The sequence below is a fragment of the Salminus brasiliensis genome, chromosome 10 (assembly GCF_030463535.1).
Source record: "Salminus brasiliensis chromosome 10, fSalBra1.hap2, whole genome shotgun sequence".
Lineage (NCBI taxonomy): Eukaryota > Metazoa > Chordata > Actinopteri > Characiformes > Bryconidae > Salminus > Salminus brasiliensis.
Genome location: NC_132887.1, coordinates 33,549,104 through 33,576,839, shown reverse-complemented (window position 1 = coordinate 33,576,839; position 27,736 = coordinate 33,549,104). Strand labels below are relative to the sequence as shown.

At 38.1% G+C, this 27,736-nt stretch overlaps 2 protein-coding genes across 4 annotated transcripts; both read left to right on the top strand.

The window, feature by feature from the left end:
- The first annotated feature begins 377 nt into the window (after positions 1 to 377).
- Positions 378 to 5,339, top strand: dnal1 (dynein, axonemal, light chain 1). 2 transcript variants are annotated; one of them, XM_072690524.1, is made up of 8 exons: positions 378 to 543; positions 1,032 to 1,070; positions 1,238 to 1,347; positions 1,451 to 1,506; positions 1,597 to 1,652; positions 2,450 to 2,576; positions 2,732 to 2,872; positions 4,379 to 5,339. In XM_072690524.1, the coding sequence occupies exons 1-8, from the start codon at positions 541 to 543 to the stop codon at positions 4,426 to 4,428; spliced, it is 582 nt and encodes a 193-aa protein (XP_072546625.1). In that variant the 5' UTR covers positions 378 to 540; the 3' UTR covers positions 4,429 to 5,339. The 2 variants fall into 2 exon arrangements, with proteins under 2 accessions (XP_072546625.1, XP_072546626.1); XM_072690525.1 differs by lacking the exon at positions 378 to 543 and adding an exon at positions 684 to 701.
- Positions 5,340 to 5,870: 531 nt separating this feature from the next.
- Positions 5,871 to 19,096, top strand: tedc1 (tubulin epsilon and delta complex 1). 2 transcript variants are annotated; one of them, XM_072689903.1, is made up of 8 exons: positions 5,871 to 6,103; positions 6,244 to 6,334; positions 7,077 to 7,288; positions 7,829 to 7,999; positions 9,912 to 10,046; positions 12,868 to 12,954; positions 17,333 to 17,539; positions 18,422 to 19,096. In XM_072689903.1, exons 1-8 carry the CDS (start codon positions 5,972 to 5,974, stop codon positions 18,782 to 18,784), a joined length of 1,398 nt encoding a protein of 465 aa, XP_072546004.1. In that variant the 5' UTR covers positions 5,871 to 5,971; the 3' UTR covers positions 18,785 to 19,096. The 2 variants fall into 2 exon arrangements, with proteins under 2 accessions (XP_072546004.1, XP_072546005.1); XM_072689904.1 differs by having other exon boundaries at positions 5,872 to 6,103; positions 9,912 to 9,998.
- Positions 19,097 to 27,736: the final 8,640 nt, after the last annotated feature.

Sequence of the window (27,736 nt, the reverse complement as noted above, 5' to 3'; positions counted from 1 at the left end):
TTGTTTAGATACTGTTTGAACTTCGCTAGGAGTTCATCAAATGTTAAATAAATCAAACAAACGTTTTTGTTGTTGTTTAGTTTTCTAATAGCTACCTATGCCAGCACTGCATTTCATCACAACCCAATTCATAGGTAGGGATGTTTAAATGCACTACTAGCAGCAAAAGTAGTACTAATAAAACAAATAAAATAAGAAGAAGAAGGGGAAGAGAAAGAAATAGGGAGTAAAAGGAGAAAATGGACCATAATAGGTATATGGTAATAGAAAGGTTTTTGACTTCATATAAATAAAAGTAATTGCTGCTACTTTGCTTTCATAGAAGTAAACCGGATATGAATCCCCCCCATTTTCCTATCAATTCTACTCGTAATATATGAATGCTCAACTCGTTTTCAGCTTTGCCATCAAAGATATCTAGAAAATGTGAACCGCTGAGAAAAGGAAACGCCACAGATTCGTGTTTACAGTGATGGTGGACGCCCAGTCAGCGCATGCGTTTAGAGCAATGACACTTCCATAGCAACCACTGAAGACAACATGGTGAGTAGCTAATCCATCTTCAGTATTTTTCTCCTGTAATGTATAGTGTTACCGAACACAGCAAAAACAAAACAACGGCACAAAAAGGGATAACCAGCAGTTGCGCGTTAATAAAAAAGCATCCTGCAAGACGAATTAGCTTCTTATTTTCCCTAACGGTAAAGCTTCAGGGACCGGGAGTTATGTTGCGCCTGGCTAACTAGCTAGCGGTGGTTGGGAAAGCTAGCTAACGTTAGTTTGCAATATCAACTGTGAAGGGAGAGGATTTTACAGTAGAACTAGCTGGGAATTGAATTCCGCACGGAAACCGAACGAGAACAATAACCGAACGGGATTGATGTCATATTAATCTGAAATTGCGCAGGCATAGTAGCTACTAATGAATATATAATTTATTCCTTATTAAGAATTGAGCAGCTAGTCAAGTATTAGTGCTAGCTACATGTTATGGCAATTTACAGAAATAAAGACTATTTTTGTCTCTGTAGGCTAAAGCAACTACTATTAAAGAAGCCTTGGTAAAATGGGTAAGGATCTACAATATATCTACACTTAAACACTTACTCGTGTGGGGCATTTCAAGTCACAGTAGTACTGAGTCAATCATACTACAGTTAACTGAGTTAATTTCAATATTACAGTATTATTTCTACATTATTCAGTAATGTTTGTGGCTGGGACTGGTTTTTATTAGGAGGAGAAATCAGGTGAGAAAGCCGGTGATGCCATAGCAGTAAAACTGTATGGCCAGATTCCTCCCATTGAAAAAATGGATGCTTCTCTCTCAACCCTTGTCAACTGCGAGTGAGTTTGCTTCATATATTTGACTCTTACTTGCTATTATAATTTCACTTTTCAGTTCATTACCTAATTTATCTCATGTTGTATACTCTTGTTTGTTTTCCAGGAAACTGTCTTTGTCAACAAACTGTATCGAAAAAATTGCCAACTTGAACGGATTAAGTGAGTATTTATGTACATGATTTTGACAAAAATGTCATGTTTTCAAACATTTAAAGTAGAAACTAGATACTATATTAATGTTTCTTCTAGAGAACCTGAAGATATTGTCCTTGGGTCGTAACAACATCAAGAATCTTAATGGACTTGTAAGTAAAAATAAAAAGACACCAAGTGAAGTACATTTGTGTTACAGAGTGAAATTCACAGAGTGAATAATTTATTTGTTGCAATTGCATCGGGTCTGCAAGCCAGTATAAATTCATCAATTTAAATCAACAAAATTCAAGTACAGTTATGACATCATTCCAGTCTGGTTAACAGTCCAAGAACAGTGACAGAAGACCAAATGGTCTCAGGATTCTAGAAAATGCAGTATTACAAAGCATGAGGTTACAAAGCACCCTGCTTACACCAGTAGAAGTTAACAGTAAGTGTGGACACTGTTAGCTGATTGGTAAAGTAACAAAAGCTAAAAGCCACACATCATGGTCATATATGCTGTGTCTGTAACATCTAAACAGTTTGGTTGGATTTGATTGTTTTCACATAGGAAAGATTCCTGGCTGCAGAAAGTCCCTGTTGCCATCCACATGTGAAGAGTCTATAGAGACTTTTCTGTAAAATGATCTAAGTGCAGAGCTACACAAATACCTACACTTTTACTATAAGACAAATGGTTGAAATGACTACATCACCATTAACTGCAAATAATGCATTTTGAGCAGATTCAAATATATTATAGGCACTTTTTGGCTGCAGATTTGAGTGACTATTGAATTGTGTCCTTAGTGTACGTTAGCAACATGAGCATCGTAGTCTCAGTGGTAATCTAAAGAAGCAAAGTTGGACACCAAACATGTCGTGGCTGAATGAGTGGGGAACTGTGAAAGTTAGATAGATGGTTCAAGGTTAAAGAATTAATCGGTGTTGTTGTGACCTGTAGGAGGCAGTAGGGGATACACTGGAGGAATTATGGATCTCTTTCAACCTCATTGAGAAGCTGAAAGGAATCCATGTCATGAAGAGACTGCGAGTTCTGTACATGTCCAACAACTTGGTCAGGGAGTGGGGTAAGCATGTTACACACTGCCTTAATCAGCATGCAAAACATTCTGAACATCAGTATTAAGTGTTCTGTACTAAGTGTTATTCTTTTATCATAACCATGTCATAATTTGTCCACATTGTTCCACAACCCCAATTTGTTCTCTGTGTGCCATATTAGCGGAGTTTGTGAAACTGGCAGACCTTCCATCACTAGTAGACCTGGTCTTTGTGGGAAATCCATTGGAAGAGAAGTACACTGCTGAGGGCACGTGGATAGATGAGGCCACCAAAAGAGTCCCAAGTCTAAAGAAACTTGATGGTAATAAGCAAGAATCAAAGTATCAACATTTGCTGCTTGCTTGGCTTGACAACATTACTGCTTGAAACATACTATACATAGTCATGAAAAAACAAACGACATAATCACATGGATAAGTCATATACATGGATGTGCATAACATATGCACACACTGATTCACTTTGCTACATCATCACATTACTATATTTAAATTATATGCTATTTTTGGGCAAGAGCTACATTGATGTAACACATTTTAGACCCATATATGTTTGTAGAGATGCAGTCATAAATCACTTTATCAGAAACATCTATACAATTGTTCATTCATGAAATTATCTAATCAGCAAATGCTCTGGTAACAGTGCAATGCATAAAATCATGCATTACAGACCAGCAGCATCAGGTACTATTCACTCACAGTAGTACTGTGAAAAATGCCTGTTTGGTTTTGAGCCTGGCATGATTGTTGGTGCCAGAGTGGCTGGTTTGAGTTTTTCTAATACTGCAGATCTCATGGGATTTAAATGTGTAACATTTTCTAGAGTTTACTCAGAATGGTCCAAGAATAACATTTAGAGAGTGGCAATTCTGTGGATGTAAATACTTTGTTAATGACAGAAGTCAGTGGAGAACCAGAAAAGCTACAGACACTCTGTACAATTGTGAGCAGATAAACATTTTAGAATGTCTGAAGTCTGAAACTTGGGCCACAACAGCAGAAACCGTGTCAGGTTTCATTTCTGCCAGACAAGAACAGAAAGCAGGACCTGCAGTGGACACAGGTTCACCAAAACTGGAGAGTTGAAGACTACAAATGTAGCCTGATCTGATGAATCTCAATTTATGCTAAGGCATAAACTGAATCCATAGAGCTATCTTGTGTTGCATCAATAGTACAAGTTGGAGGTAGTTTTTAGAGTGTGGGGAATGTTTTCTTGGCACACTTTTGGCCTGTTAATACCAATCATCACTTATTTGTCTTTTTAGGTGTTGTGCCATCTGGGATTTAACTTAACTTTTAAGTTCATGATAGTTCATTCGTGTGATGTTAATAAATTAAATGTGCTCATGTAGATAATTTCAGAAAGAATGCAAATACATATAAGCAGCTGTCTATGCATCAAAATCCATAGTGAGGTGCAAGCTAAAGGTTTTGCTATGGTCCTCACAGACCCTTGATCTTAAAATCATTAAACATCAAAAAGTCTCACAGGACAAGAATCCTTTTGCAAGGTACATGGATAAAAGTCCCCCAAACAATTAATAAAAGTCTCTTAGGTATCTACAAGAAGCATTTTCAAACTATGATACTTGCCAAAAGGGGTATTGCTAAACACTGGATATTCAAGGTGGCCAAACCTTTGCATGCCACTGTAACTACTTTTTGTTAACATTAGACACTGACCATGAGGTGGCAGTGGCACTATTTGCTTAATAATCCAGCCTAATTATATTGTCAATCATTGGGAAAATCCAATTGCTGGGAATCATCCTAATAACGCTTCTAACTAATATCATCCTCAGGGACTCCAGTGATTAAGCACGAAGAAGAAGAGAAAGAGGGGGAGAGTTAACACAGCCTATTGGAACATCTTTTCAGTGGTACAGTTTTATATAACTGGAATGCCAGAATGTTAGAAAGTAATGCCGTTTTTATATTTTGACTTGATGTGTATTTATAGAGGCTTAAGAGCCAAAGTCACTTTCTAAGATTTTAACACCTGTTAGTTTGGATCTCTCAAAAAGCACATTGCAGCTACTACTAAGTAGTTGGAGAAGTCCCAAAGGTTAACTATTTGAGTGTTAACATAATGATACTGATGCACTGCACCAATTTATAAAAAATACTTTGAGATTTATGGCATTATGTAGCTTTCCGTAGTTGTCACTGTGACTTGGTACTTAATCTACAAAAAAGGCTCTGAGGTTCATATTTTTTTTTATATTATTGATGTTTTTGGGACATGTTCTGTACAATTAAGCTTCTGTTAAATTGATATGCCGTGTATGTATTTTACTAAATACACCATAGATAGTTAAGTCCCATAGTTCAGTTTAATCACAGATATGTCCATTGTTTTAATGTGGCACAGCTTTTATACTTTCTGGCTACAGTTTTTCTGTATAAGAGGAATCTGAACTGGACTATGCAAAATGTTTATCTGGTGCCAACAGTTATGTTTCCTAATAACTAGGTTTTCTAAAAGTAAATCCATATGTTGTACTCTATATTGCAGTGTGTTTAAACATCTGACCTAAAGGCACACGTGAAAATAACAGTTTGTTTCCAGAGTAAAGATAAATCACAAGGAGTGTTGGAAGAGAAGCACAACTAAATAGATAAGGAATCTGGCTATTTTTTATACACTTTGTAATGTGATTGTTACTTTATTTTACTGTGTTAGGCATGTTTTTACTGACATGTTCAGAGATGTGTGATTGATATATACATTTGGAGATGTTGCAATAAAAAGACAGTAATCTTTTTGTTTTGTTCTGTATTAACATGTAATTTTGGTCTTGTAATGAGAGCATGTTTGTAGTATGTTAACAAACATTAAAACACCAATTTCATACAAATCACTAATCATATTTAACCCTTTAGATTGACATTGTTTTCAATTAACTCTTTGTTTACCGATTCATATTTCAGGATTATGTCAAAGTGAGGCATATGGCCCTTAAAATGAGATATTTAAAATGCTTTATCCAGTTAATTGGTTTTAGAAGAATGTTAAGTGAATGGAACGTCCCCTGCTAGCAGGGACGAATTTTAGTCCAGACATCAGTCGTTTCTTGAACGTCTTATTCTTAAACAAAACCTTCACAATTTAGTTGTTTCCTAAAAACCTTATAAAGAACCAAAATTAAATTACTACAATAATACGTGTAAAAGAGTAGCGTTCATTTCTAATAGGAAGTCGTTAGCGTGTGTTGCCAAGGAGACAAAAGTAGACAGAGCAGTTAAGGGGGAAACGTCAGCCAGCCAGGCTCGCGATTCCTATTGGATGTTAGTCGCACGTTACGCGCCAAACTTATTAAACCAGGAAGTGGATGTTGACCCGCAGCGTTTAACGTTTAAAACAGCTTTTGTATTTTTGGTTAAACTGTAATAAAATGCAGCGCGAGAAGAATGTGAAAGTTAAAGAGGTAATCACATCGCTTTGCAAGCTTATGTCAGCACTGGATGTTGCGTCAGTGCCGTCTGCCGAAGCGTTTAGAAGAGCCAAATTCAACAAGACGGATGCGGTAAGTGGCTTCTTTTTGAATTCCATGTTCGTCAGGTAAAAACCGCTTTAGCAAAACTAAACAGTTACGTTTCGAAATGCGGTTATAAAATGGAAAGCTAGGACAAAAGTGACACCAATTCTTCTTGTTTTCGATTCTAGGCACAAGACATGTGGAAGTTGCTTCACAGTCTATTAATAAAGGTCTTTGAACGGGACTGTGCCTGCCAAGAGCCACCACGTTCGCAATTCGGTAAGTGTCCCAGCAACTCTATTATTTAAATTAAAGGAACATTCTGCTATTAGTAGGGTCATCATATAATTCGGAGTACAATATATCAGAAGAAATACTTAGTACTTTAGTAAATTTGAAAAAAAAAATCAGTAACATAAATGGAGTAACATAGTTGACAATGAAAGGTAGTAAGTTGATACATAATATTTGACTGGACACATTATTAACCATCAGCACTATTTTTAAAGGCAGGAACACTTAAATTACAACAATCCAACTACAACTTTCTGTTAACACAAAGAGTTTAATGATGAAACACTTCACACAAAGTACTCTGTAACACACTGCAAATTAAACATTCCCACTGATCACTGGCTGGTAAAGAATGTAAAAAAATGCTTTCATAAATTTCAGAATTTCATTAGAATGATTAAATTTGTACTGAGACACTGTTTTCCCATCCATCTTTTCTCTCTGATTGATTTCTTCCATTTTTTTAACTGTGGTCTGAGCTTGTGCCATGCCTCTCTCTGGTTCTTCAAATATGCTGTCCTCTTTGCAGGACCAGCATTATGATGAGCGCTGTATCTCCATTGTTTCTCTAAAACCCAATCTAAAACAATATATATAATTGAATTACAAAAAGAATATTGGTAAATGCCATGTCTGTTCTAATTATCCTTAGTTATGTTGTTGTTTTTGTTCTGTTATTTTAAACCTTTGAATTTTTTTCTTGCTCATTGAATTGATATGCGCGCAGACCCAGAGTTGGAGTTTGTGAGGAGTGCGCTCTGGTACATTGGGTATGGGGGCTGGTGGGTGACCAGCGCCCAGACCTGTGGAAGCACAGATGAAATTGGGAGCAGAGACCTGCTGCTGGCCCTGGGGTGGACCATGTCATCAGAAAACCTGCTAGAGTCCCTGCTCAGAGAAAAAGTTCTAGAATTAGAGTTCCTCACATCCACACCTATGGTAAGACTTTGGATTAAATGAAAATTCTGTAACTGAAAATTACTTGTTAGCTTTATTAATGTTTGCATTACTGAGTAAACGATTCTGGATAGCCTGACACACAGGACACTTTTTTCTTTAATGCAATTGTGTCATTGCAGAATTCATAATGGCCAGGTGTGAGGATGCGTGATGTAAACTGGTGTGTGAACATGTTGTTTGCCATTCAAAATAAATACACATTCTATTTAGAATTAAAAATGATTTAAAAAAATAGATTTAAAATTGAATTTTAGTGCAATGATAGTATGACTCCAGCAGATGGCAGTGTGACACTACAGTTTTGGCTTTGCTGGCCCTACCAAGTACATCAACAAAAATATGTCAGTATATCTTACTTACTTGAAAAAGACTGATGTTCCTTTTCTAATTTTCTAGTAAATTTAGAAAAACCTGATGGATGCTGGCTTCTGTACTCAGAATTGAAAATTCTTGGTTAGATTAGATTGTTTACTTGTGAGATTCGAGGGAAACCAGACATATGTATATCTGTTTTCACAGAGTGTGCCTGGTGTGGAGGACTTGATGCTGTGTTTAAAAGGTTCTGAGGGAGAGGGAGTGGGAGCAGGGAGCGTAGATGTGAGAAGCCTACAGTGGCAATATGGGAAACTAAGGCTGCAGTGGAGACGTCTTCTAGCAGCCCAGCTGGAGCAGACTAAGCTTTCCCACAAGGTAACTAATCGAGTCATAGGCGCATACACACTGAGTAACCTGTTTAGTAGGTACACCTAGAATATAAGTGATCTTTGTTGGTATACAGATACTGACTGTAGCCCCTCTATTGTTGCCCTTTTTTTATGAACTTGCTCTATTTCTTTGTTCATCAATGGACACTGATCATTCTCAGCATGGCAGTGTAAAAACCATTGAAAAGCATGACATTACCGTTTCTAGTTGTACGAGTTGTTCAACACTTCAGTGTCACTGGTTGAAAAAAAGGTATTGTGGTCATTAAGTGAATATTGATGATAGGCTAGAGGATGATTAGTTGTTTAATGAAACAACCAATTGAAACGCCATTAACAGTTAATGTGATCATGTTTAACAGCATCATTTCTGTTGATTGTTTTAATTTGATCAATTGTCAGGAACAGTTTAACATCTTTAAATGGTTGCTTGTGCCAATCTATATATTTCTTTTTTGTTAGTCTGCTATTGTGATCCACATAGCACATTAATTTTCTTTCGTTTTGATGCACCTAGTGCACACAGAGCAAAGATTTGTGGAAAAAAGCTGCAGTATGTAAAAAGTTTGACTTATCTCTGACTAATTTTTTTTTGTTTTTTATTTCATTGACTTAAAATTAAATTAAATTCAAGAAAATTAATCATAATTTTAGAAAAAAGTCATTATTCAGCATAAGATCATAACTTTATAACTTTAATAACTAATTATTGTAGTATAATGTGTAAAAAGATTGACACACTGCTGCCAGAAACAGAAGACAGGTACATGGACATGTATGTTTGATTGCTTTTGAGTTGCTTCATGTAACCATCAAATAGAGCAAACTTAGCAACTGAGCAACTGAAGCAGCTTGTAACAAAGTAAAAATCCATCTATTATTCATTAACCGTAATCGAGGTAAAATGTTCAATTGATCATGATATTGATTTGATGCCATATCACCTAGCACTACCATTGCCTCAAGGAAATGTTTTGTATGCAATGATTTTGTATGCAGCTAGCCAGTCTTGGTGTACATCTACAAGATGTACCAACAAGCAGTGTAGTAAATGCCTAGTAAAGTGACTTGCAGTGTACCGTCATGGCCAAAAGTTTTAAGCCTGACACAAATCCTGGTATTCACAAAGTTCGCTGCTTTCATTTTATGGTGGCAATTTGTTTTAACTATGTGAAGAGTTATTAGATCAATTGCAATTAATTGTAAATTCATTATTTGCCATGAAAATGTACATAATCATAAAAAACTATGGCATTCTAGCCCTTCCCAGGAATGGCCTGCTAACAGCATTTCAGTGATCTTCTCGTTAGCTCAAGAGGAAGTGTTAACCAAGGCAAGGCAGCTGATATCACTCTGTCATACTGATTGGAAGAGAAGCTGATGTCTAGGATGCGGAGAACTGGAAAAGTCTTAAAAAGAAAGATTAATATGCAAATATTAAGTCGTTGAGTAAACCGGATGTATTTGTTAATTAGAATAAAAATGGATTTAATGTTTATTATTGTACTTCAGTAGACCATATAAACATCTAAACTAAAGGTTCTTAAAAACTGAGGAAGTAAACAAACCTTTGGCAACAAAGTTGTAAAAAAACAAACAAAAAAACAAACCTTTGGCCAAGACTATACACTGTGTACCAGCAGAATCCACACTAACATGAGACTACCATGTTGGCATCATTGCTGAGAAGTTAAAGAATGTAGCCAGTAGTCTTGCATCTCTTTCCATTATTGGATGAGTCAGATAGTGAATGACAGTTTTTGTGCATAGCAACAGGTGAGCTAAAGTTCACCCATATGGTAGGTTTACCTAAAAATGACCTATGGGTTTTGGTCTACGTTAAATACATTGGCAACTCAGTATGTATTTAACAAAAATAATTTTGCCTGTTTGTGCAGGTCTTGTCACAAATCTTCTCTCCTCCCGACTCTGAGGCCAGCTCTGCCGATGTTCCTAAAAGCACAGGATCTACAGAACTTGACACGGTGATATGTGACAAACAATTTACAATTAACTATTCTGTTACAGTAAAGGTAAATGCTGCAGTCATTTTTAAACATAGCATGTGTCTGTCTGTCTGTCTGTGTGTGTGTCATTAACCATCATTAGTCAAAAAATGCTGCTTGCATATGAAAACCAAGAGCTGTATGCTTTCTGCATGCTGTCAAATGCTGAGGGTTTTCTTTAAGTGTGTCGGGAGGGGGTTGGGGGAGAGGGGCACACCTTGTGCTCTTACTGTCTCCTCCATCGTTTCTGACTGACAGGCAGACAGGCCCGGAAATCCTGAATGTTTGAAGACGGAAAGATCTTGATCTTGAAGTCTAAAGGCCCACGCTTATTTCCTTACCCTGCCTGTACCATCTCCTCCGCTGCCTTTTCTGCAGACAGTTTTAAGAGTACTTTTGCACCACGAAAGTCCCTTTTCATGATTTTGAAGAGGGGAGAGAGAGAACGGTTTCAGATTGTTTATGCTGTTTGTGTGAGAGAACGAGAGAAATGGGGCATGAACAAGTGAAACAAAAAAGACAAAGGAACAGCAAGAAGTGGTCTTGACTGATGGTGTCTCCTGCCCTGTATTTTGCAGTGGGGGAAAGCCAGCTTTCATTGCCCTCCAGGCAGATAATGAATGAGATATCTAAGGATCTTAGTACTGATGTAGAATCTCCAAATAGGGCTGCACAACATTCACCAAAAATATGGATAAATAACAACTGTATTAATATACATTGTGCTATATGCCATGCTATGCCATTGAATACACTATACACTAATAAGCCTAATATGCTGTTGATCCTTTTGCGCTAGCAAAACTGCTTCAACCCACTGAGGCATTGACTACAAGACACTGAAGTAGCCATGTGATATGTGGTACCAAGACACCAAATAAACCACCGCACGTCAGGCTTGTTGTTCCAGCACAGGTCTAGGATGGTAATCTGGGGAATTTGGAGGACAGGGCAATTTCAGCATGAAACTGTTGTTACAGAGTGTGCAATATGTTAAGGGGCGTTGTTCTAATGAAAGGCAAAGGGGTGTGCGCCCTGTCTGCAAAAACATTAGGTAGTTGGCCCATGTTAAATTGATATCTACTTCAGTCCCTAAACCCAGGTATTCTGAGCAGAATATTTCCCACAGCCTCATACTTCTCACAGTGCATGCACATAAGGAAAAAAGGAAGTAATTGGAACAGATAACCTTTTTTCATTGCTCCAAGGTGTGTTATGTATGTGTGTGTGTATGTGTGTGTGTATGTGTGTGTGTATGTGTGTGTGTATGTGTGTGTGTATGTGTGTGTATGTGTGTGTATGTGTGTGTATGTGTGTGTGTGTGTGTGTGTTTGTTTCATATTTTTTGATAATATGAAAGCCTTGATGCCTCCACACAGTTTCAGAAATTCAACCAGACCATTTTTCAGAGGTCCTTTGCTTATTGCAGTCTTCTATGTTATCAATACTACAAAGGCCAATATTGCAATAAGAATGAAGGGACTGCCTGTTTGCTCATGGTGGCCAATAACTGCACTATTGATGCATAATAAATTGTTTATAGGTGTATACTAGTATTTGGGTCACCGTTATACTGGGCAGTGGTGGCTCAGCGATTACAGCTCCAGGCTATTGATGACAGGGTTGTGGGTTCGATACCCTTGAGCAAGGCCCTTCACCCTCTCTGCTCCCCGGGTGCCGCAAAAATGGCTGCCCACCGCTCTGGGCACATGTGCTCACTGCATATGGTTGTCTCTTTGTCTCTCTTATGTTTTTTAGGTTAAGCAGTATTTCTAGATAACAAAAACTCTCTATAGCATTGTAACACAAGGAAAGAACAATGTAACAAAGAACAATTTGTGCACTTCTATTTTACTGTGCTTCTACTTCACAGTAAATGGATATTGTTACTTCTCACAATAGATCATTTACTCTGTGCTTCAGATTGTTTGGAAAGGACAATTCACAACAAATAAAGATGAAATAAACAGTATGTCTCTTTTACAGTAATTCATAGTTATATATATTTAATGTTTGCAAAAGCATAGAAGTTTAAGAAGTTTATTTAGACCATGTTATTTAAAGTTTGGTGAAAGCATGGGTATTTTTGATAAAATGTGTCTTTAACCTGTATTAAATTGTCACAATGCAGCCATGTGCGAAGCTAGTTCACGTTTCATATTTTCCATGCCTTGAACAGTAAGTGAATTGCTGTAAGACTAACAGCTCTGAACACTGCAGGAGGGCAGTGAAGGAACTCCTCCTCTTGTTTAGTCTCTCACTGTTCTGCAGTGTGTCTTGGGCCACTGAGATGATTTATCACCCTCTGTTTCCCTCAAGCTCTTCTGTCTAACCGGGGAAAGATTTAACCTATTAACCTTTTCTTCTCAATGTCTAAAGGTTCTTCAGAGAAGAGATGTTCAAGATGTTTTTTTTTTTTTTTTTTTTTTTTTTTTTTTTCTTTGCACGTCTACCAAGGGCTTTTAAAAAAAAAATAAAAACAGTGCTGTACTTACTGGCAGTACAGAAAGCTCCAGCCTGGGTTTTGGAGGTGGGCGGTTATGATTGGAATATTGTTAATTGCACAATATTATTCCAATGACTCATGGGTAATTATGGAAATGTAATAACATTCTTTACAACTATTAGCCTACATTAGTGCACAAACTAGGTTAATATATAGAGATATTGCAAAAGCAAGTAAACAAGGAAGTTATGTTGTCAGTTGTTATCTATTCTATTTAATTAAATTCTTTTTCCTGTTCAGTTAGATCCATTAGGTCTGCAATTTTTTTCAAAAACCATTTTAAGCTGTAATGCCTTTAGATTACAGTGAATGTAAGCTGCAATTTTGTTCTTTGCATTTCAGGATCTGGAGCGCATACAGGCCTTAAATGGAATACTTGAGGCATATCTAGAATGGAAAGTTGTGGAACCACTGTTCTGGTGTTGGATGGTATGTAATTCTCATATTTACAGACACAGGTAAAAATGCTACATAATGTTGCTTTAAATGGTGATATACTTGATCGCGTGTTGTATCATCAGGTGGCAGGTGACAAGTAAGAAAGTATTATTATTAGTACAAGTTTTAAGTTTCTATACTTGTGTTTTTCTTAATTAAACTATTTAACAATTTCAGATAATAAACTGCATTGACATAGCATCTAACTGCCACAATAGCTTAATGAAACTAAGCGTAACAAATGACACATTCAGTAGTAGCCTCTACTCTTCTGTAAAGGCTTTCTGGATCACAAACACAATTCAAGCTCATCCCAAACGTAGTCAACGGTCCATCAAAGTTTTTCATATGATTCATCTCGGGGCATGTCCATACGCTAATAAAGTCCAGCAAGGTATAAACTCAGGCTGTTTTGGAGTATGAGGCTTTTGATACTGCTCCAGTTCTAGCTATGTTGGTCCAAACCCCCACCAACTCAGCCCTGTTAATTATAGCAATGTAGCATCGGTCTGAGACCACAAGACGCTCACTCATGTTGGCTTGCATCCAGATTGCATCGAAGTTATAAAGAAGTCTTATGCTAGGAGGAGCAGATCCAGAGCTCTTGGCAGGAGTCTCATATTTCCCTTTGAGAATGCAGATTAAAGTGAAAAGAGGCTGGAGGGGTGCGATGTTTGAGACGGTAGTCATTGAGAAGCCTCAGTGATGCTCAGGAGTCCTTTGAGGTAGTGAAATGGAGGGAAATCTCATGTTTCCTGCACCTGGCCGATGCTAGTGTGGGGGGAAAAAAGATTCTTTTTACATTGCGGTTATGCTCCTTTAACGTTTCCTTTTCATTCAAGGTCATTGGGAGCTGTGTGGTCCATGAGCTGGGTGAAGTTCATTACAAAGGCAAACTTGAGGCAAACCTCATCTTCTAACATATGTTTGTACTGAGAACTAACTGCAAAAACCTCTAATACTTGGATTTACTTGGAAGGGAGCAAATGATAAAGAGGATGTCATGCCTCAGTAATTCAGTTTCAGAGGCCTTTATGAGGAATTGAAATTGAATTCAATCCACCCTTTAAAATGCAGATGAGCTCCCTGTACCACAAACCAAGAGGGAGGAAAGGGAAGTCAAATAGCAGGCCCACCACATCAATAGGAAATCTATAGCCCTTAATGAAAGCCAAACATTTTAAGCATAGAGTGCTATTTATAAAGGATTGTCTTGCTACTGTATGCACAAGACAGATAGGGGATGCCTATTTTCTATGCCAACTGGCCGATCCTCTCTGGAGAAAGAGGGAGTCAGGCACATCGATTTTACTTACAACTAGTCCAACTACATTCTGAATTGATTGTAGTAAAATTAGTAGTAACCAGTCACAGACTATTTTGGAGGTAGTCTAGTGAGACCTTTTTAGAGCTTAGCTGTTTCGTGTGAGTTGAGGTTGGCCAAATATTGGGACGCTTCTTAGTCATTGTTTCTTCTAAAATTAGAGAAATAAAAAAAGAGTGTATCCTGGTTTTGTTGGAGTAATTGTCTCTACTGTCCAGGGTAGGCTTTCTACTATATTTTGGAGCATTGCTGTAAGGACCTCATTGTTAGTAAGGTTAGAATGTTGGATGATCACCACCTCACCTCACAACTCCCCAACCTATCCTTAAAATCAGAATCAGAATCGGACTTTATTGGCCAAGTATGCTTACACATACAAAGAATTTTGTTTTTACAGTAGCTCACAGTGCACCATAACTGACATTACAGAAGTAACAAACACACCCAACCTACATACACACACACAGTGACATACACGCACAGACACACCTGTAAACTTAACATGTGCAGAGTTGAATATTTAAAGTAAAGTGCTAAGTGCAGCAGTAAAGAACAGTGCAGACTGGATTAAATAGATATGAATATGGAGAACAGAGGAGTCACTGGTTGAGACGGTAGTACAGATTGTTCTGAGACACTAACAGATAAATAAAGTGCAGTACAGAGAAAAGTATTGAATAGATCACCATTCCAGAGAATACAGTTCCACTGTTCCACAGCTCAGTGCAGGGGGCTTTATTCCCCTCTTGCCCACACCTGGCATTAGAAATAATTTCAATAGATGCATGTTTATCTGTTCTAGAAAGTCCTATTCTGTTTGCAATATGTGTGCATTTGTACATCTGTGTCAGCAATGGGTGCAACTTAAAGTAGCTGATTGCATTCATTAGAAGAGGTGGCCCCAAAAGTTTGGGCATTACAGAGTGATTTGATGTTTTTTTCCCCCCTCCTTTCCATTGTGTTATGATATGATTTTCGTTACCTTGGTCTTTTCCTCCAGCATCCTCAGCTGTACTATACTCTCCCCAACACTCTCCGTTTTACCTTATTGGGCCCTATTACCTCTAGCTCTCTCTCACTGTACAGAGCTCCCTAACTCAGTAAAACAGTATTGCTTAAACAGTTCATCTACTTTTACTCAGTCAACTACAACTACTGTAGTTGTAAACTGAAAATGTGTTATATTTCATGAAATACTCATTACATTCTAATAAAAGGTAAAGGTAAAGGTGCACGTATTTGTCACTGTACAGTGTACAGCGAAATGTGTCCTCCGCATTTAACCCATCTGGTAGTGAGCACACACTCACACACACACACGTGTTAGGGGCAGTGAGTACACACACACACCCAGAGCGGTGGGCAGCCAACTCCAGCGCCCGGGTAGCAGAGAGGGTAAAGGGCCTTGCTCAAGGGCCCAACAGTGGCAGCTTGCCGAGCCCGGGAATCGAACCCACAACCCTGTTATCGATATCTCGGTGCTCTAACCACTGAGCCACCACTGCCACCACTACTTGTTTTAACAAGCCATAAAACAAATACTCTAAGTTTGACCAAATAAATTTGATTTTTACATTTTGCCTAAACGTGCTGTAGAATGTATGGCATTAAATGCAGTCAGAGCAACACATTAACTACAACCACAACTACATTAAAAGCTGAAGAACAGTTTAACATGCACACAGAAAATGTCACAAGCTTACTTTCAGCAAAGCATGTTATAGCATTAGTGTGCATTCAGCAGTGAAGGTCCGTTTTCTTAGTGGAATATTCAGTGGAAAGGTAAGAGTTTCTGAGTGACTGAGGGGTTTTCTGGACTGCAGCATAATGAACATTGCGTCCAGAATGTCAAATAAATTGAGTTAGGTTTCTTATGGTTTTGTGTGGGCATCATCTAGGTTTAGCATCTGGACATTAAAGAAGCAAACAAAGCTTTCAACTGTGAGACAAAAACAGACTTTTGAAACCCTTAATGATAGCTTTAAATCAGTGGCATTAACTTCTATTATATGTAAGTGGGTCAAGGAGTTTTCTCTTTTGTAAGGGCAGGGCAATTACCGTTTGTGTTCAGCTGTGCTGCAGGTGCTACAGAGAAGATGTGCGTTATCATTATCAGTAACAGTCCGTCTCAGTTCTGTAATTCTGTAAGGTGCAAATGGAATAAATACAGTTTTGTGAAAGTTGCCCCTGCTTTACCAATTTCTACAACTTAATTGTTTTAGGCAAAAAATGCACCCATGTGCATTTAAGATGGCCACAGGGTGGGAGTGCTGTGGGGATTGCGACTTACTGATTGATTGGTGATGTCCTGCTGTGGAAACACGTGGGGAAAAATAGGCCCACTGTAGTTGCAGATTTAAAATGAAGGGGAAGGAAAGCAAACTTGGATGGACCAGTCTGCTCAACATCGCCTCAAAACAGTCAAAAACACTCCGAAAACCATTGGCAGTTATGATGCTTTACCTTCTAAACATGTGTGATTGTACCCTCAGTTAGCTCTAACACAGTCGGTGTGTGCTGTCTCTTTTCGCCTTTCTGTTACTTCCAACACCAATCAATACTCATGTCAGTGAGTCAACAGCAGCTGCTTTGGTCTGCCTGATGCTCTGTATCTGTAGCCAAGCTAGCCTAAAAAAGGCTACAGAACCAACACCACAGGTAAAAAAAAATCTATTCTTCCAACAGCAGTTGCTTGATCTGGTAGGCTCAGATAAGGCTCTCAATTCATAATTTCACCATTAGATAGGCACTGGGGGGAACAAATGGTAGCCAACTTGAACATCATTCACAGCATTTTACATCTTTAGTACTTTCAAGAGGTCACTATCAAACCTTTTGAAGTCACTTACCTTATCCTGCTGAGTAAGGTACCTGTAAACAGACTGGTTCAACATACAGTATTTTTTTGCAAGTTCAGACAGATTCTTTCTGAGACTAGTACACCTTGGAAAAAGAGTGTCTTCCCAAATATATTACTTACAATTTGAATTCACTGGTGTCATGTACAGGTCAGACCTCTCACACCAGGCATTTATCCTCGTACAGGACAGTGTGATTGATGGCTACCTCTCAGATGACTGCAGGGAGGGGTTGACTGACATGTCTTTAAGGGACCAGGCAGTCACTCACAGCTGTTCTCAGGACGACAAGGCTAGGAGATCCATGAAACGTCTAGACAAGATGCTGTTAAGGCTACAGACAGACCTCCGGCTTAGGCGAGGGGAGCAGACAGCACACACGTTTTCTTCACAGGTAATGTTCACAAACACAGTCAACACACCACCATACTCGATCTTGAGATAAACACAAAGACAGAATGATTTGTGGTATGCAGACAACAGGTGTTATGACTGGTCAGATGCTATTTCTTCAGCCTTTTCAGTTTATCAGCACTGAGGCACATACAGTGCAATCTGGTCTGAAGGCTTCAGCAAATCTCCATTATGTTTATAGTGCATCATAGCATCTCTCGTCTGTCTGTCTGTGTATCTATCAATCTGTCTATGTATTTCACATTGTGTTTTTTTTTTTTTGTTTGTTTTTTTTTTCTTTTTTGCTTGATCCAGATCTCAAAACTGATCACTTATCATGTACCAATCTTTTTCTTTCCTCAAGAGCACTACAAACTGTTTCTTTTTTTCCTCTCAAAATCAGAACAAGGAGATTGTTCTTTGCATGTGAAATTATGCTTCATTATGTTTTATTACCTGTGTACTCAGAGGCTCTTCAAACAGACCTCCCCAGGTCTCTAATATCATTTGTGATAATGGAGGAGGATTAGAGCTGATGGAATATGATGGGGGGGGGGGAACTAGGTCATCTCATCATCACATGGCTTTATTGCTTGAATAAATTCTTTCCTAATGTGACATTCTAATGTGGTCTAGTGTGGGGTGCGTGGGTGTAATTAGTTGATCTGTGTGTCATTGGGACACATTCACAATCTTATCTGTGGTCATTAATGGCTTGCTGATAGAGTTTGGACTAGGCTCATTCAGACCGATTAGCAGTTTCTGATGAAGTCCACAATGTATTTCTGATGTTTTTTTTGTTTTTTTTTAAATAAATGTACCTTTGGTTATTTCTGTATCCCCAGCACTGTTGACACTGCTTGTGTCCTTTGAATCTCTCTAGGACAGAAGCGCAGGTGCACCCCAGCTTAGCCAGGAGCAGAAAGAGGAAGTGGAGAGGAGAGTGGCTGCCCGCTTACAAGGCTTATCTCTGGCAAACACCCCCACAGCTACATCCAGAGGCTTCATACCGTACCTGCAGGTGCCGCAGGCCTCAAGGTCCACTCTCAAGCTCCAGAAAGGTGTCCTGAATCAGGGCATGGCTTCAGGAAACCTCCAAGCTTCGACAGCTCTGAGAGAGTTGAAAGAGAGGAAGGCTGTGCTACAGTGGGAACTGGAGCTGCTGAGACAGAGCCGTAGAAAGGAAATACAGGCTCAGGCCAGTACGCTGGAGGGACTGGTGTTTATCCCTCCACTCAAGAGATGACATGCATGCATTTGTGCAGAAATACAGGTGCCATGGACCCTGCAGTTCACAGTACTCTTTTAACCAAATTGAGAGCTACGATAGAGGATTATCCAACAATTACTGTTGGCGTATAAAATTCATTTGATCAGTCACAAAATAAACATTCTTTATCTTTTTAGAAATTATAATGTTCTCTGTCTGCTCTGTTCTTCTCCTAAAAAAGCAAAGTTGTTTTATTGCCATTTATAGTCATTCTTTGATTTTAGGGATGGGGAAAAATCAAGGTACACTCAAGCCTAAATTGGTTGTGACTCACACAAAGAAATAAACTGACCCTTGTGTGTCTACGTGTCTGTCTTTGTATATATTGGTCTGTGAGAGAAGGTAACAACGAGAGGCGTTGCAAAATACTTTAGTCCAGGTCTTTGGGACTTGGAAATAAAAACAAACTATAGTTTCTGTTGTATGGGTGTCTAGCCACACCGTCCCTTTGTGGATAAGATTGGACATCCCTGTTCTATAGTAGTTCAGGACTTTTAAAGGTGTTTTTGTCCCCTTATATGTATTCTTATATGAACTAGGGTTACTAATGTCCAAAAAAGATGAATAGCTCTCTCTAGTCTTGGGCTATGCACATTCAGTCTTTGCTCAGATTCTTTGAAATGGCTTGATTGCACTTACTAAAGCTAGGACCATAATTATCAGCCAGCAACAAATCTGTGTGTCTGTGTGTGTCTAGGGAAAAGTGTTAACAAACTGTGTGCGTGAGACAAGACAGGGGGTAGGGCAACCCAGTGAGGTCGGCGCGGGTGGTAGGATTAGCAGATTAAAGGAAGTCATTTTCGACTCTGATTTTCATCAGGATTATAAACCGATGTGTTAATCCCAGGGCGGTGCAGAGCATGAAGAATTCTAACAGGATTTGTTGTTCCTGCCAATACCTCCGGCCTCCTCTGTCCACAAATCCTTCATGAGTATTTGCATTGACGAGTTTGGGCTATTTTTTAAATTTCTTCTATTTATTTATTTATTTTTGGCCATTAAACATGCCGAATTCGTATTCTTTCTCTCTCTCTTTCTCTCTCTTTCTTTCTTTCTCTCTCTCTCTCTCTCTCTCTCTCTCTCTCTCTCTCTCTCTCTCTCTCTCTCTCTCAGAGAATATGACCTCAAGGATAATGTGTGTTCTCAATTAACCTTGGTCAGGTTCTTGACATTTAGGAATGGATTTGTGTTGTCTAGAGCCTCAGCACTTGACGAGAGCTCTGGCGTGCACAAGTATTCTGACCCTAGGCAACACATCGGCTACAATTTCGCTAATGAGCCTCTCCACTTTAGCAATAAAAAGATACTTTTTGATCTAACAAGTCATAGCTTACCAAAATGCTGACAGACCCGGCAGCCTACAGTGAATCTAATTGAGTGGCTCTTGAGCTAACAGTGGTTCACAAGCTCTGTCCAGAAACTTATTGCCCTGTCCCATTTCATATTTTCCTTTCTTAGCCTACAACAGGCTGGAATCAATGCTTCAAAGATGGCCACCAGTCTCATCTATGTCAATACATGCCCAAACACGTCTCCTCTTAGCCAACTCAATCCAGGCCTACTGATGTGGTTTAGAATAGGGCTGATGTTGGAGTAAACTGGAGAAAAAGCAATATTTTGCTGTCCTGCTGTGTATATTGCAATCTATAAAAAATGATATATATAATGCCCTCTGTGTATCGAAGGTTGGAGTAAAACAGAAAAAATGGAAATTGAGAACAGTGCGGATCTTTCTTTTGTATCAAGTAAGTCGTAGCATGACATTTGGTTTGATTTGCCTTTGTGACATTGTAAGTCCTGCAATGTGACTATTGCATGTGTGCATGTTGCGATGACTATGCTGAAACTATATATTGTGCATCCATAGTTTAGAACATGGTATGACTTACTTCGTCTATAAACACACAAATAAACTTCTCTACATAGCTGTTGGTCCAGGATTTTGATTAGTCTTTGAGTAACATTGATAGATTTCAAAGCAAGTAAATGAAATCAATGTCAATCTTACCCCAGCATCAAAACAAACAGGAGGGCAGTTCAGCGCAGCGAAAACACATATTTGTATGGTAAAATAGAGAAGGCTTTGCAATTACAGCCTTGATCAAAAATGAAGAGCCAGAAGAAAGCATAGATCAATCAAACATTGCTATATTTGATTGATACATTGCTATGTATGAACCCCCCCTAATCTGCACCTTTCCACTTCTTAGGCTATACCTAAAGAAGAGGTCCCAAACAATTAATAGAAGATTGTTCAAAGCTACGAAGCTTTTTATGAAAAAAAAGTCCTCTGCAGTAACTTCTATAATAAGTCAACAATATGTAATCTAAGTATTTAATAAGTAATAAGCAAGTTTTTTTTAAATCAAATTTCAGCAAATGTAGTTTTGATAATAGTGGACCGATATGGTCTAATATAGTTGTTCTCTTAAGGATTCTAGCTGATGCATTCTGGACTAACAGAAGCTTGTTTAGCCTCTTAGCAGAGCAACCTGACACCAAGTAATGTACAGTAATCCAACTTTAATGTAATAAAAACACTAACATTTTTTGCCATCACATGATTTGATGATTGTCCAAATCAGAATATATCCTAAGGAAAAGGTTTTTCACACTTTCATACGTACATATTTCTCTAATATGTTAAATATAAAAGGAAGAATTAAAATTAGTCTAGTTTAATCAAACATCCAAAACCCCACCAGATTCTATCGATGTCGAACTTACGTGGGTCAAGGTTATAGTATTTCTATATATTTGTTTAAAGTAAACAAAGTAAATAGAAATATGTGCTTACTATTCTTAAAGGAGGCTCAATTATCTCTGCTAACATTTTTTTTAGTATGGAAGTAGATGGTTTTGAGGAGGAAGTGTGATTAGCCTAATTAGCTGGGATAAAGAATTTCAACCCTCTCTGCTTTAGTAACACTACACTCCATATTTACTTCAGAAGTGTAAGGCAGCACTTTTTGTGAAAAAGCATGGCATTCAGACAGATTGTGCTAAAAAGTAGTCTGGGATTATTCTTAGGTTTATTCAGAGAGGAAAGTGCCTTAGTACTTAAAACTTTCCAAGCAGACTAGAATGTTTCTAGATTAGTCAGCATTCTAGTAGTTGAGTTTCAGAGTGGTTGTTTCAAAGCACATATATGAATGTTATATAATGGGGCAAGCTTTTTCTGCATTTTCTTTTTTTTCCATTTATGTCTAAAATAGAGCAAAACACTAAGCATTCCGTTATAATATGGAGGGCTGATTTATACATGTCCTGCTCATATATGGGTGATATGCACTGCATACTTTTCAATTTCACTACTCATGCTTTTCAAAGCTTTTCATTTTTTGCACTGGATATGTGAAGGAGAGAGCGAGAGTCCTCATGACACAATCATTAGCCAGAGCACCACTGGACATTTTCTTTTTACCTGTACAAAAACATCTGCCAATCAGCACCTTCACCGTAAGATTGTTCTGCACAGTACTGGTGCTCCACCTGGAGCTGCATCATATATTATAGTTTTATGTAAAACAGTTTGAGCTGCCATATATATTGCTCTCATTCCCTCTTATATTGAAGAGAAAACAGTTGCTAAACGCACAGCTGCCTGTTTTCCAAATGCTGTCTCTCTGCAGTGTCACTTAGTAAGGAAAGTTGCTTATTAACTTTGAAACATTTACTGCTGTCTTCATGTCAGATCCTAAACCGTGTGCATTAATTTTCTTGAAGACATATTTCTGTCTTCCATTATTGGGTTACAAGTAGAAAACATTATTCATGCGATCAACTAATTATCAAGCCTTCACAAGCTGAATCAGGTGTTAGGGCAGGTTATGCTCCAAATGCTGTATCATGGACCAATTATCCACCCAGGTTTGAAAAAAAAGATATATACCATATACTGAGAGCTGGTAAGATTGCCAAGAGAAGAGGTTTCCAAGGTTATTTCATTCAGTAATTTACAATAGAAGCCCGGGAGAGGCGGTGTCTAAAAAAACAGCCCATTAGGAGCCTGTCCAAGTGGGAGCAAAATGACTAGCAGACAGATGAGCTCCTAAGTCCTGCCTAGCATCTACTCAGCAAAGATCAACATTAAGCACATCTCCAGATTCCTGCTGTCAGTCAGGCCTCCAGATGGCCATGTCCATTTTAGTGCCAGTGCTCCCATTAGGAAAGGCCAGGCCTCTTGTGTGGGACCAGACCCATCGCTGCAAATGAGAGCTCTCCCTTATGGGAATTGCTAGACAGGCAGTCAGCTTTCCTGAAGACACAGCGAGTGCACCTTGTGGTTCTACATTTAGACAGAGAATCATTACAGCATGCTCTACTGAATACACAAAATTTACAGTGTTTCAAGACATGGAAGGCACTAGAGCAGGAGTGTGAAATCACTTCCCTGGGAAGCTGGCCTTGCACAACTGTGTAGTTTCTCTATTCTGACACACAGATCTGATTCATTAGCTCCATGGGTATTATATTCAAATTGTGCTTTAAACAAGTGGACAGTTGGACAAGAGGGGAGAATGAGATTTTGCCAGTAGAAATGCTAATTAGCTAGATAGGCAAACTGTCATGAGTTGGAGATGTGTATTTGTGGATAACACAAACATTTAAGTGGCAGGTTTTAAATGGCTATCATAATATCTTGGCCTTCTTTTTGGTTGTTGCTAGCTGAGTAGCCCCCAAGGTGCCATTAATGAACATTATTGCCCAGATGGCAGCAGTGCGGACGTTTTCTAGAAGGTAAATAAAGAAGAACAGTGTAGAGCTATTTTACATTGGAACGTGTAAACAGAACATAATGTCTGAAACTATATAAAGCTATTGTGGAACTATTGTTTTCCCAGCAGGAGAACTATGAGAAGACTAACGCTAATCCTAGCTTATACACGCGCTATAGAAATAATAGCACATTCACCTCACTTTAAAACCAGTACTAGTACGAGAGATTAATAAATCATAAAACAAACAGAAAACCCCCTGGAGAGGGCAACGAAAACTTAAACCAAGACTCCAAAACTCATAAGGGAGACCCATCCTTTAAAAAGTTGTACCACCAGATAAACCTGTTCTTCCACTCAGGTGTGCTGATATAATCACAATAAAAGTAATATAATGAGAAAATGGTCAGAATAAATCATTTACAATTTCTCATTAGACAAACAACAACAGATATCATTCCAGAGTGTGTGCCACTACACACACATAGATTTAACTGCAGTGTTTTAAAGAAACTGTGAGCTGATTGGTGAGAAAGGTCAGTAAGACTGGATTATAAAATATTAAACACACTATAAAACATTTAATCCTGTTATGAAAACATATATCAGTCTCAGAATGTCTCATTATAGAAATGGTTACTAAAAATAAAGTGATTTTACTTCAGGATTAATCAGCATCTTATCTTATCTAAACTGTGAGGCTGTATTAATTATACAAACACAAAGATTGGAATGGTATTGGCTGATACTCAATGTTTTTGAGAATCCACTTTTAGAAGTGGAAAAGGAAATTACATCAGTCACATACAACTTTTCTGGGCCAGTTCTGCTGCTAATGTATACATTCATGTTAAACTGATTCCACCCCTCTCCAAATAGTCATAGCCATTTATAATATAGTAATACAGCCAAAGAACAGCCATTATTGTGGTCTTAAGGACATATAATCATGTGGAAAAAAAACAGAATTGAAATGGAGGATGGATATCTTCAGAAACAACCTAGCAAATCAAGAACATTAGCATTTCCCAAGAATGCCATCGCAATGCATCTTCTTAATTGCTCATGTTGTCTGCTTCTTCTCTGCCTGTTCATGCAGACCTAGGGCAAAGAGGTGAGGGCAGAAGCTTTAGTGCACCATGGGAAATCTGCCAGCTATCTGTACACAAAGAGATGTATCAGACTAATTAATGGAGCTGAGGACTTAGATAGCGTGGGCACACATCTTGCTCTCATTCTCGTTCTGAGGTGTGGAAGTGCAAATAGATCTCTGTCTGCAGGGCTGTAGATGGTGACACCAAGGAAAATGAGGCACTTGCCTACATTTAAATTGTGCATATAAAGAAGTTTGTGAGTAAACTACAGCTAACCTAACTCTTCTTTGTTAAGATGTTATAAATAATAAAGAATAAATGTATACAATTTTGTCCTTAATATTGTAAGGACAAAATCGTACTTCAAATATGCAATTGAGAGCAATTTAACATCTAAAATGCATCAGATTTCAAAAGTGGTCAAATTTCAATGTAATATTTTTACCTTCATAATTAATAAATTGCAATGTATTATTTAATATTCAATATGCAAACATCCAGTACTAAGTTGGGAATCAGTGGTTTTAAATGCACCATCTCTAATATGGTCATCCTGATCATCACAGGTTTTTAATAATTCACAACTAATGATTCCATGTGTTTGAACAGATCATACCACTGCTAACTGTATACTATAACTGCATACCATAAAACTTGTATCCTTTATAACAAGCATTTCAAATCTCCTGCATTGCATGTGTAGTATTTTCACAGCTCCAAACACACCTGAGTCTTTTGTGAAGAAGTCCCCTGTGAATTCAAAATGGGTTTGTGACATTTGAATGTGCATTAAAGGGTTACTCCATGAGCAGGCTTGAAACACACTTTGATAAACAAACTGAAATTATGAAATAAGATTGTTTGCCCAATGTGTGCTCTCTATCAGTAGCACTGTACACTGCTGCATAGTTAAAAAAAAATGTCTAATAGAGTGTGTGGCATTCTGGGGCCTAAGAGGCTTACAGTGCTCAAAATAGCCAAGTTGAGCTGCATCTCAATGCTGATCTGTATATATTTGTTTTTCTTCTAGCATCCTCAATGTATCTCACATGTTTTTCATCCTTTTGTATGTATCCATCCATTCAGCAAGGACATGTAGGTTGTCCTCTCTTATGTGAGACACAGACACTAGTTATATATATATATATATATATATATATATATATATATATATATATATATATATATATATATGTAGAAACAGAAAGATTCATGGATATGCTGTTTTGTAAACAGTTAAACAGTTTTGTTAAATATTTTGAATTTGAGGCTGAAAGTCTCTAATCATGTGTTCCTTTCAAAATCCATTGTGGTGTTGTTCAAATATGTGCAAATGTGTATGCTGACAAACAGCCAAGGTATTTGACTGTTTAGCGTGTTTTTTGTTTGATCTCGATTTCCAGGTAATTGCAGACAAGACAACACTGTCTGGGCCAGTCATGAGTGCATGTAAGGGTATCTCTGATTGATGGCTATAGTGTGAATGGGTCCAGTTAGCAAAATGCGCCTCATGTCCATCTGACTGACTAGTCATGTCCACTTTCAGATCATTTTTCAGTTGTGGTCATTGCCATTTACAGGTATGACCAGTGTTTTTAAAAGAAGCTTGTTTTCTTCTGAATTCTGTAATGACATTACAACCTTTTCCAATGTGATTACATGCCTCTGCTTTTATTTTCTCAAAACCAATGCAAAACACTGTATGCTAGCAAAATCCACTGATGGAACAGCTGCAATTAGCCTCGGCAGCTTAATCATGAGCTGGACTGTTAAAATACAAAGCTTCATCTCACTCCAGCACACATCACTGCTTGATATGAAGGGAACAGGTCTGTGCCAGTACCTGGGAACAGATACCACAGGCCCTGAGCGCTAAATCAATAGCCATCACGAGGGCCTGGCAATTTACAGCATGTATCGATCTCTACTGTAACTCTTCCATAGATCAGACAAAAGTAGCCGAGCATGAATAACTGATTCAACCCATCCCACACCATTGACCTAGCAAAGTCTAACATACAGACCAGAATAAAAGAATATAGATTATCAGCTGCACTGGAGAGTTCAGCGCAATAAAGAATCATCTATAAATATGTTTACTACTGATTTAAAAGTGTAACATTGTATTGTAGCAAATTACATTTGATTGTGTCATATCGTATCAAGGCATATCATGTAATGACTAGTTTTAGCTTGGGGCCAATGTGGCAACTAGAAGTTAGCTACATCATAGCTTTTGTCTCAAATATTATATAAATCCTCTAATAAAATATTTTTTTCATTAATGCAATTATCTGATCAACCAATCATGAGGCAGCAGTGCAGTATGAAAGATCATGCAAGCACAGGCCAGCAACTCAGTGGTCAAGGTAATGTTCTCAGTGGTCTCAGTGATTTTAAGCATATCATGATTTTTGGTGTGAGATTTGAGTATTTTTACAATTGCTAAAATGTAGCAAATGCCCCCCTAACATTACCAACAGACCCATTTTCATGCCTTATTTGTATGGTATTAAAAAATTGTCAAACCAAGACTGTATTGTTCTAAATCAAAGGATTCAGTTTGTGATTGCTTACATCCATATTAATGCATTAGTCAGCAGTTCGATTTTGGGCAGTATGAAATAGTAACACTATGTAGACCAATTACAATCTACAACTGCAATCAGGTAGGTGCTCTTTTTTGGTCAATTATAAAACACATCAACAGATGACTACATAGCTAAGCAAGAGAAAGCATATTTACCCTCTCCGACATCATTTTGGCACTTAAAAAACATAGTAAGGCAGCTGTACTTGCTGCATGTGATTTATGAGGTGGGCTCTGCTGCATGCACGTGGGAGAAAATCTATTCTCACTTTGTTTGTATTAAGGACAAAGGTCAGTGTTCTCCAGGGAGAACAAGTGTTATTGTGTGAAATCTCCAAAGAAATTGTATGTGTTCCCTTACAGCACTGACCTTTTGCAGCATCTAAACACAGAACATGCTTTCTCTTTCTTGTTAGAGTTAGATACAGAAGGAGTAAACAAAACAAACATAAAACTAATAAGTAAAGGTGTGAACCAAGGCAACGGACAAAAAACATATGACTAAACTACACACAGCAAGATGACA

What these genes read in the sequence shown, in the direction of transcription:
- dnal1 (XM_072690524.1), top strand. An exon ending in AAGAAGCCTTGGTAAAATGG is followed by an intron (nt 1,071 to 1,237) that starts GTAAGGATCTAC and finishes GGTTTTTATTAG; the next exon opens with GAGGAGAAATCAGGTGAGAA. An exon ending in AAGTCTAAAGAAACTTGATG is followed by an intron (nt 2,873 to 4,378) that starts GTAATAAGCAAG and finishes TATCATCCTCAG; the next exon opens with GGACTCCAGTGATTAAGCAC.
- tedc1 (XM_072689903.1), top strand. Translation starts at nt 5,972, where the DNA reads ATGCAGCGCGAGAAGAATGTGAAAGTTAAAGAGGTAATCACATCGCTT. An exon ending in GCCACCACGTTCGCAATTCG is followed by an intron (nt 6,335 to 7,076) that starts GTAAGTGTCCCA and finishes ATATGCGCGCAG; the next exon opens with ACCCAGAGTTGGAGTTTGTG. An exon ending in AGACTAAGCTTTCCCACAAG is followed by an intron (nt 8,000 to 9,911) that starts GTAACTAATCGA and finishes CTGTTTGTGCAG; the next exon opens with GTCTTGTCACAAATCTTCTC.